A 10708-nucleotide genomic window follows, 5' to 3' on the forward strand; every position below is an offset into this window, starting at 1 on the left:
ATGTCTGATTCTGGTTTACTGCAGAAGACTGGATTAGACAGACTATCATCTGAGATCTCAATCCCACTTTTCTACTCTTTTCCCTCACATTGCTGGCCTCAGAGCAAGTTTTCACAACCTGAAGGGCCTGCAAGGGAGCCGGAGAGGGACCCTGTGTTAAGAGCTGCAATGATAGGACAAGGGATAATCGGTTCAAACTGAAGGAGGGGAAGTCTAGTTTAGGTACTAGAAAAACGTTTTTTCCTGTGAGGGTGGTGAGACACTGGCACATGTTGCCCAGGGACGTGGTGGCTGCCCCGACCCTGATGATGTTCAAGGCCAGGCTGGATGAGGCCTTGAGCAACCTGATCAAGTGAGGAGGTGTCCCTGTCCCATGTCTAGATGATCTGTAAAGTCCATTCCAACCTCTAAAATTCTATGATTCTATGATATCTCTAAATACTGCAGATTTTTGAGGGTTAGTAGCAGGAACAGATCTTCCAAAACCTAAACCATTTTTGTAACTATGCCATGGATAATTTAGGATGTGTATGAACAGATTTCTTTAGCTTTCATCTGGAGTGGCTTCAACCACTACTAAGGGAGCAGTGTGCACAGGTGAAAACAGGAACAGTATTTATATGTTGACAATTCAGAGTCAATCCAGGAAAGTTTTCCCTGTACCAGTGCTTAGTCTCAATGCATACTTACTTATTAATTGTGCTTTCATATAGTGCAATGTTACAGTCATTTTCTTCATTCACATCTAGATACTCAACGAGGCCTTCGTGCAAGAAGTCTTCAAAATTCCTGCAGATCAATTAAAAGTTACACTAGAAGTTCTGACTTATATTTCTGCAAATACAGTACATATATTAAAGGGATGTAATGTGTAGAAGCTAAATTTCTACATGCAAAGTTCTGGGAATGTTACATGTTAAAAATATGGGTTTTTAGTGAATCCTGTTGCCCATTTAGTGCTTCACACAGTCTGACTGACAAATGTTACTTACTAAGTAAGATCTTCCTGCATGTACTCAGCATCACTATAAATGTGGGCAACTGTAAGGGTAATCAGGTAAGTTTTTGTGAAATTTAGTCTGAGCTAAACTTCAACACTTTTAGATGCAAACTAAGAATTCGCAAGGACTTTCAGAACTCATTCTAAATGTGCTTAGTTTAGGGTGGTCGAGCTGATACTCCTTCGAAGTGTTTGATTTTTCTGTCAGAACGATGATACTGCCTCACCTGCAGAAAGGTGAGTCTGCCAGATGCACTTATCCTGTATAACCACCAAACTTCATAGCAGTACCAAACCAAGATAACCAGACTTAATTTGACTTTAAGCAGAAAATCTCCAGGACACTATCAGTTTACAGAAGACAGGAGACTCCTCCTCTAAAGAGTTAACCTCAAGATAGTGAAATACTCACTGACTGATGTATCTCCACACAATATTTACCTAGTGAAGATGAATATGGTCTACTTGAATTGTGTACCTGTATCCCTGAGCCAATTCCTCCATATGCTTGTTTGTAACTGCAGGTTTTTGCTTCTTGACAATTATGTAAGGTCTGCAATTTAAAAAAAAAAGGATTATCTTGGCAAATACTTAGGCAGGTAACTCAATTTATACTCACAGGAAGAACCCTGGCTATACACAACCTGATTTATAAACCACTTTTAATATTTGTTCATCTTTAACTGCTAATGCCACATAAATACAATCAGTGGTTGTTCAGATCTTGCTTTGATCTGTTGTCTATGAAGTAGCCAAAAGGTGTACCAGAAAAATTGAGGCTTTGGTTTTGCAGTGGAAGTCAGTTTTTTCTCCCTTTAAAGAATTAAACTAACACTTTGTAAGTTTTATCAAAGGATTTTGAGGATGGCTTTAAAAGATTTGAGATTTCCCAATCTACAAAGCTAAGAATAGCATTAAGTACTATGTTTATTGCAGAGACTTCACAGAACACTGAGAGAGCAGTTTGTGCTGAAGGGTCTACACACAAGAATACACTTTGTAGCTGCCTACATGATGTAAAGTACAGGGATTTACTGTGGGTGATCCCAGATGAATCCATAAATTTCAACAGCACATGGATCTCTGAAGGCTTCCTTAGCACACAAAAACACTGACACAAAAGGACAGCATGCAAGAGTGAAACGTCAAGCGCTGTTGCTATTTGGACAAGTTGCTTTCATAAAGAGCAGCAAATAGCTACAAGATACTTGTGGAGTCACCTCTGAAGTTTAAATAACTGTTAGGAGACTAACAAGCACTCACAAATGGTTAATGGGGTATCTGAACAATTGCAGGGTGAGGGGTGCCACAAAGCAAATGTGGTAAACTCCTAGAAATACCCATGATTTCACTTGCCTTTATTTTACAAACTGGAAGCATCTCCAAACCTGCACAAGGACTGATATTAGCCCTGACTGGAAAAGTGATTTCTCTGCCACTAAATACACCCTTGCCTTGGCTCTCTTAGCCTAGCATGATTAACTGATGGCTTGTGCATTTAGCACTTTGGAGCCTCCGAGATGCTTCAACCTACCCTCAGCATGCCCTGAGATTCAATCAATGAGTAAGGTGCAATGCCACCTGCAGCTGTTGAAGTACACACAAAACACGCACACAGCTAGTCAGTGCTGAAATATGTATACATTCATTAACTTACTTTGATTCTCCCAATCTCGTCTTTGCTCACCTTTTATGCCTCGTTTTTTAGGCTAATTCCTTGGGCTGGAGATGTTTTCCTTGTAACTAACCTACCACAGTGCTGCCACAATCTGACTGGGGTCTCTAGGCCCTCCTATGAATCAACCTGATCTTCTGTCTCAAAATGTTATGTCCTATTGTTTTTCACTTTAGCCACCCAATTCCTTTTTGCTTTCTTCTGTGATACAGAATCATGAGAGAATCACAGAACCAACCGGATTGAAAAAGACCTCCAAGAACATTGAGTCCAACCCTACTGGGGTTACTAGACCATGGCATTAAGTGCCACATCCAGTCTCATCTTGAAAATCTCCAGGGATGGTGAATCCACCACCTCCCTGGGCAGCCCATTCCAATGCCTGATTACTCTCTCCATAAATAATATCTTCCTAATATCCAGCTTAAACCTGCCCTGGCAGAGCTTGAGTCTGTGCCCTCTTGTCCTCCTGCTGGTTGCCTGGGAGAAGAGCCCAACCCCCACCTGACTCCAACCTCCTGTCAGGGAGTTGGAGAGGGTGAGAAGGTCTCCCCTGAGCCTCCTCTTCTCCAAGCTAAACAACCCCAGCTCCCTCAGCCTCTGCTCATAGCACTTGTGCTTGAGTCCCTTCACCAGCCTCATTGATCTTCTCTGGACGTCCTCCAGGACCTCAATATCCCTCCTGAACTGAGGGGCCCAGAACTGAGCACAGGATTCAAGGTGTGGCTTCACCAGCATCGAGTCCAGGGGAATATCATAACTTATTCAGGCACTCTCTGCCTAATAAAGACCATAAGCATCTCAAGGCAGAGACCCTCCTTGTGGGCTGACTGAATTTCCCACCTACTTAAGCATAAGCAGTGAAATAAACCAAAGTTATGAGACACAACTTCTTGGTAAACAAACAGGAATACACTTCTGAGGAAGTTTTGCATCAGAAGTTTTGCCCTTGAAGACAAAGGGAATCTTCTCAGGCTAAATGTAACATCACACTGACAGGATAGCAGGCCAGTGGCTGCTGTTTCTCACTTCACAGGAAGGAACAGAAGTGTTCCTCCAAGGACACTAAACACAACTACAGTTGTCAACCAGATTGATTTTAGACTCTCCCTTTTTTTTTAAGATAGAAGAAACATTTTGCTTTGATTTTTGTTTATGGAAAAAATGGATTAATTTAGACTTTGTTTTCTTTAAAGCTGCTTGACTCTATGGTATGTTTTCAGGTCTCTTTTGAATGAGGGTTCTTTAAGGAGAAAGGAGAGGCTCATGTCCTACTGGATTTGCTTAAATCTATATTTGTGAAAGTCTTAGCCCAGTGTGTTTACAGTGCATAAACCAGTAAGTTCAGCAGTGAGACTATTCTGATGAGATGTTTACCTGCACAATCTCCCTCCATCAGAGGAAATGTAGACGCATCTGTCAGACAGATTTGTAGAGATGGAAACAAACTCGTTGATATAACCTGCTCGACGCATTATACGAAACGTGTTGACTAATTTCTGATGGTCACGTATCACACCCAGGATGTTACCTGTTCACAGAACCACAGAATCAGTTAGGTTGGAAAGGACCACAATGGGTCACCTGGTCCCATCTCCCTGCTTAGGCAGGGCCACCCTAGAGCACATGGCTCGGGATTGTGTCCAGATGGCTCTGGAATACCTCCAGTGAGGGAGAATCCATGACCTCTCTGTGCAATCTGTTCAGTGCTCAGTGACTGCACAGGAAAGAAGTTCTTCCTCATATTCAGGTGGAACTTCCTGTGCATCAGTTTTTGCCTGCTACCTCTTGCTTTATTGATTTACACCACAGAGCAGAGTTTGGCTCCATCATCTTGGCACTCCCCCTTTAGATACTTATATACATTAATGAGGTTCCTCTCAGTCATCTCTTCACAAGACTGAACAAGCCCGACTCCCTCAGCCTTTCCTCATCACTGAGATGCTCCAGTCCCTTCAGCATCTTCATTACCCTCCACTGGACCTGCTCCAGGAGCTCCATGCCCCTCTTGCAAAGCAAGTGTGCCAAATCATTCCCTGAACAAAGGAGAGAGGCCTGTTCTCCCAGGTATAACTTCTAATCACTCACAAAGCAAGATGTCACTTTATAGTAGTTTTAAATAGAGCAACATAGCCAAAATTTGCAAACGATGTTTCCTTTCTGTTTTTAAGGCAATTTAAAATGCATGAAAATATATAACAACACAGAAAGATTACATAAAACTAAATACTTTCTGTAAATGAAGATCTGGATGTATAAATTGAAGCTATTACAAATTTAGCAGTGGTAGTTCCTTTTAGAAGTACTTCAGGAATGGCACCTCCTTTGGTCAATGTCTGAAAACACAAAGAAGCTGAAAACACAAATAAATCTGGTTGAAAGTGCATATTTTTGTGCCCATTTATGCAAATGGGTTTAAAAATAGGGCTGAAATTTGGAAAAGCTTCAATTTCCCAGTCAGAGTTCTGAAGACACAACTTCATCCAGCCTGTCTACTCTGCCCAACCCTACCAAAATATTTACAGAGGAAATGACTGACATGTGGAAAACAGCATCTGCAGCTGACTGTGCTCCAAGGATTGTTGGAGGTTTTCTAGAGTCTAACTCTCCATCAGCAACAAATCAGAGCCAACGCTAAAAAGTAACATACCATTGAGGAAAACGAGAAACACATTTGGGTATGAAAGTTCTTCACCACAGAGCAAGTTCACATCTTCAACTCCAAGGTTGCTGGCCAATTTAATAATTGGGCCATCTTCCATATCTGTAGTGATATGAGTCATGAGGGCAAGGTTTTTCACCAAACCACAGGCCTAAAAGGCAAACAAAATACATCTTTTATCCATTTTATTCCAAAGTATTAATACTATACATGTCTTTTTCTCCCAAAAACACATTTATGACTGACACAGAAAAAAAAAAGACCAAGAATAAACTGAGAGAAACGAAACAAATTTACTACCTTGAAAGTCTCGAGGGAAGAAAGCAAGAATTTTGTGTATCCAACTGAAATGCAATGTTTTAGCATTTACAAACTAATAAAAAATATAGGTGATGAGGTCATAGTTCCTAAGCTGTCCAACCATGTATAACCCTGTATTTCTCTCTGCTTTGAAGAGAGAAATACAGGGTTATATATCAGCAGCATAATAGAAATACAAAAATCAATTTGTTTATCAGTTTGTCAGATATTCTGTATGTTCTAACACAAGCATTGATATTCTTAAAGGAAAAACATCCAAGTATCTCACACAATGCAATTTTATTTCAGCTGCTTAATGGCTTAATGAATCTAGCTCATATTGACTAGTTATTTATCCAGGAAGTTCAGAGTTCCTGCAGTATTTTCCACTCAGAAAAAAAGGGAAACCAACCAACTTAACAAAAAAAAAAAAAAAAAAAAGACTGTCAGTATCAACTATTTGGTTGAAATAGCTAGATGATGTCTAAAGTAAAACACACAAAGGTGATTTTCTTCCTCAAGCTAAAGACTAAATCTGTTCTGTAACAATACTAAGTCTCCAGAAAATTTGCAGGTTGAGGCTGTGACTTCAAAACAGAATGTTTATTACAGACCCAAGGGATAAGAGTTTAGGACTCCTCCTTTTCTTCTCTGATCAAAAGAGAGCAAGTAACTCTGCTGCAAAAGTGGGAAGCTCCATGTCTTTGAGCCTCATACAGCCAAATGATTTCAGAACTGTTCCAAGACAGTCTACTCATATAGAAGAAAAAAGATGACATAGTAAGGAGGACCAGGATGTAAACAGATGGGACATGAGAAGACACGAGTTACCAAGTTGAGGATAAATTATCTCTCCAGAAATCTCCTCAGAATTCCTCCTCTCGTGGAGGATCATCTGCTTCAAAATAAACAGTGTCTCCATTCCTCAGGACAAGAAATACTGAAAGCAAACTAGAAGTTCCTCACCTCTCCTTCAGGAGTGTCAGATGGGCAGAGCATCCCCCACTGAGATGGTTGCAGTGATCGAGGACCACTCACTTTCCTTGTCTTTTCAAACTGAGAAGAGATTCTAGTCATCATTCCCAGAGCAGATATGTAAGACAGGCGGGACAGCACTTGTGTCACACCTTGGCGGTCCATTTTGAATCTCTTCAGAGACCAATTTCCCTGGAGAATAAAATCAAGGTTTCAAAACAGTTACCCAAGTTCATCTCTGTTGCAACACTACACAACTTTTATCAGTACCTAGACAGAAAGATATCTGAGGAGCTTTGCCTGGTTACACAAAACAACTTTCTAATTACCCATCTGCATAGCAACTCCAAATTAAAGCCTCTCTGTCCCAAGTATTACATAAAGAAGCTGAAACCAAAGACTTGCTCTTTCAGATAAGACGATGCTTTTGCTATTACATATTCAGTCACACAAAGATTCTTCTTCATCTGTCCCTCATAGGCAAATCAATACTCAAACTTAGCTAAGTTATTTTCTGTTCTTGTTTTATGTATTGTTTTGAGTACTAAAGGAAAAGGCATTTTGAGTGAAATACATTTTTGCAATGGTTGCAACCATCTTGCAATGGTTGCAACGCTACAACCATGTCTTTTTTTTTGAGGGACTCTTTGTCAGGAACTGCAGTGACAGGACAAGGGGCAATGGGTACAAATTGAAAGATGGAAATGTAGGTTAGATATTAGGCAGAAGTTTTTTTCTCTGTGAGGGTGGTGAGACACTGGCACATGTTGCCCAGAGACGTGGTGGCTGCCCCAACCCTGGCAGTGTTCAAAGCCAGGCAGGATGAAACCTTGAACAACCTGTTCTGGTGGGAGGTGTCCCTGCCCATGGCAGGGGGTTGGGACTAGATGACCTGTAGGGTCCATTCCAACCCCTAAAATTCTACGATTCTATGATTCCATGCCAAGCAGATTTAATAATCTTTACTGTAATCATGAAACTTGGCACTACAGGTTTTGTCTTCATGATATCTACTCCATACCTGAGTCAGTGCATCCATCAAGTTTCTGTCTGAAATACTACTATTTCATAAAATCATAGAATTTAGGGGTTGGAATGGACCGTACAGATCATCTAGCCCCAACCCCCTGCCATGGACAGGGACATCTCCTCACTAGATCAGGTTGCTCAAGGCTTCATCCAGCCTGGCCTTGAACACTGCCAGGGTCGGAGCAGCCACCACGTCCCTGGGCAACCTGTGCCAGTGTCTCACCACCCTCACAGGAAAAAAAAGTTTTTAGAATATGTAACCTAAACTTCCCCTCCTTCAGTTTGAACCCATTATCCCTTGTCCCATCATTGCAGCTCCTAACACAGAGTCTCTCTCCAGTTCCCTTGCAGGCCCTTCAGGTAGTGAAAAGTTGCTCTGAGGTCTCCACGCAATTCCTACATAAGAGAAAGTCATTGCTGAATTGACATTATTTATACAAAATACAGCATAAAGCAAATTACCCGAGGCAACATGTTACTGGTCAGTCCAAAGACAACATTTTCCCAAGGATTCTGCTAATTCCTGCAGCCTTTTTGATAAACTCAGTTCACCAATACCAACAAATAATTTAAAACTTGCTTACTATACTATGCTGAAATCCTTTCAGAGGGTGATTTGCTTAGTTTCTTTATTTACTCACTAAGAGTACAATCCCATTGAGTGATGAACAGTATGAAACCACCACCCACACAAATGATTTTGCTATTTGCTTCTGCTGGAGAGATCAAACAGGCTCAAATTTGTAATAGAAATTGGGAAGACATAATGCCCAATGGTAAATCAGCCAGAAGAAACCTGCTCATTTGCTCAACATTCTTGGGAAGGCTTCATCCACTGACCATTTCAGTCTTTAAAGACCGGGAGTTATGAGAAGGTAAGTGGAAAACTACAATAAATGAGAAGTTTTCCCCTCACACTAGAAATTACTGCATCTGCAATCTATATTAGCATGTGGTTTCTTCTTCACTGCCCAGAAGAGTCTGAAATAATAAAAAAAGACTGAAGGAAAAGGGAGGGGAAAATGCTGCCTGAAGAAATAAAATGATAAATTCTTTGTGCTTTGGATGTGACAGACTGAAGCCTTCAAAAAAACCCCACACCTCAAATGAGGCCAGGGCAGTTGTGAGAGCACCTCCAGTGGAGAATAGCCTACTGAGAAGTCCCAGGAAGAGGAAGTTGCTCCCTCAGTGGTGTCAGATGATTCTTAGAGGCTGAAATGTCTATCAGGCCTGTGGCATTACTGCCTGACCTACCCTCACTTCTTTACTTTCCAGGGTAAAAAGAAGACCTCTAGCAAATACCTCTGAGCCTCACTGATGCAGCAGTGCTACGAATTCTTTTGCATGCTACTGGTGCAATTATGAATCTGCTCTGTTATTCCACGCTCTTTGAGACTATCATTGAAGCATTCTGGTGAGATTGGAGATTGTCACTTCCAAGAATGATTTTTATGGTATTTGCTTAATCTCTTGAATAGTATGCACTGGGCATTGTTCCTGAGAAATTATGTTCAATGCTTAAGAGCAGATGGTGTTTAATTGCTTATGTGGCAGGGAAAAAAAAAGTCCAAAGACAGAGGAAGAAGGAAGACTTGACTGAATATGTCCTGAATAGTTTGCAGATTTATCTCTGTCAGTCCAAATGGAAAAACTGGCACCAGCTAGAAGAAGGCACTAGCATTTAGAGAAACAAATCTGTCCATTGTTTTGGTTACATGCACTGTAGAGATTTAACTACATTTGGGGCACTCATAAAATTAAATAGTGATAAGCTTCAACACTCAGATTTGTAAGTTACAGACTGTTGGTAGGTTTGGATGTGATTTGTGGAGTTAATTTTGTTTACAAGAACCAAAGAAAGGTCTCAGTTTCATGCTAGGCAGAAAAACCTCCTCAAGAGCTCCAAAGATGAAAAATCAAGTTGCACAATTTTTACCAGTTCCTAAAATACTTCAGACTAATCTCATTTCTTTTAAAAATCATGGACTTCAAAGCCATTTACAAGCTAGCAGCTAGATTTCAGGAGCCGCCTCACAAATTGCTCTTGCAGATGTGTGAGGTAAAACAGTTAGTAACTACTATTGCTCTTGCACACTGGCACGAATGAAAACACCCATTCTGGCAGAAGGCAGACACAGGTTAAAATCCAACCAAGAAAAATCTTTAAAGGCTCATTATAAGGACTTGTTTCAATGCTATGACATACAGCAGATTTCTCTGTGAAACAGTTCAGTATCATAAGCAGAGAAGTACTAATGCTGAAAATTTGTTCAGACTAGCAACTTCAGAATAAAAAGGCACTGCCCTTAAAGAGCTCGAAATTGAGGTTGTGGGTTTTGGTTTGATTTTTTTTTTCTGATCATGATGTTTTCCTGCTGTTTCTCAACCATCTTTTGGACAAATGATGTAACCTGACCCTAGCTAAATCCAGATAATAAAAAACCCACATAGTCAAGTAGAACTCAGAAGACAGGAAGTTGGATAAATGCAAACATGATCACTATTTTAAATTTGCTTGTTTCCACCATTCTTTCACAAACACTAAAACATCCCTGTGAAATAAAAAGTGGCTTGGTGATTACTGATTCTTCAGTGCTTCCCAAAGCTCTGCCCACGATGGAGCTCTGCAATTTTAACCTATAAACAATGTAAAATAGATTTGCTTTTCCAACCAAAACCAGCAGATGCATCAGAACAAAATTTACACATTTCCATCACTGAATATGGTGGAAAAACTTTATACACTAAGAGAAGAATAAAAACACTTGCTGTGGAGATGGCATTGACCATGCCATTGGTGATCTGGTCCTGACGCATGTGCTTCACCACGTCAAACTGAGCTGCACGTTGCTTGGGGATCACCTGGTCAGCAATTTTCTTCAGTTCAGAGTTAAATTTTTTGAACAAATCTTCAAACAGAAGAGAAAGAAGCTGGAAATATAAAACAGCTGGGTTAAGGGAAGAATTATACTTCTCCAAGTGGTACGAAGTAGAGAAAGGGAGGGGAAAGACGTGTTTAATATTTTGACCTTTATACTTCTTCATAGAATCATAGAAATTAAGGGTT

At 40.5% G+C, this 10708-nt stretch overlaps 1 protein-coding gene across 1 annotated transcript in view; it reads right to left on the bottom strand.

Annotated features, from left to right (window-relative positions):
* POLR3B (polymerase (RNA) III (DNA directed) polypeptide B) overlaps positions 1-10572 on the bottom strand; it is a gene marked incomplete at its 5' end in the record, with an annotated part of 50794 nt that extends 40222 nt beyond the window's left edge. The window contains 6 exons of the mRNA XM_009078922.1: positions 691-789; positions 1479-1553; positions 4053-4206; positions 5326-5488; positions 6604-6804; positions 10411-10572. Coding sequence (XP_009077170.1) covers positions 691-789; positions 1479-1553; positions 4053-4206; positions 5326-5488; positions 6604-6804; positions 10411-10572 — 854 coding nt within the window. The remainder of the gene's footprint in view (positions 1-690; positions 790-1478; positions 1554-4052; positions 4207-5325; positions 5489-6603; positions 6805-10410) is intronic.
* Positions 10573-10708: the final 136 nt, after the last annotated feature.

The sequence above is a fragment of the Acanthisitta chloris genome, unplaced genomic scaffold, assembly GCF_000695815.1.
Source record: "Acanthisitta chloris isolate BGI_N310 unplaced genomic scaffold, ASM69581v1 scaffold13347, whole genome shotgun sequence".
In the NCBI taxonomy this organism is placed as follows: Eukaryota; Metazoa; Chordata; class Aves; order Passeriformes; family Acanthisittidae; genus Acanthisitta; species Acanthisitta chloris.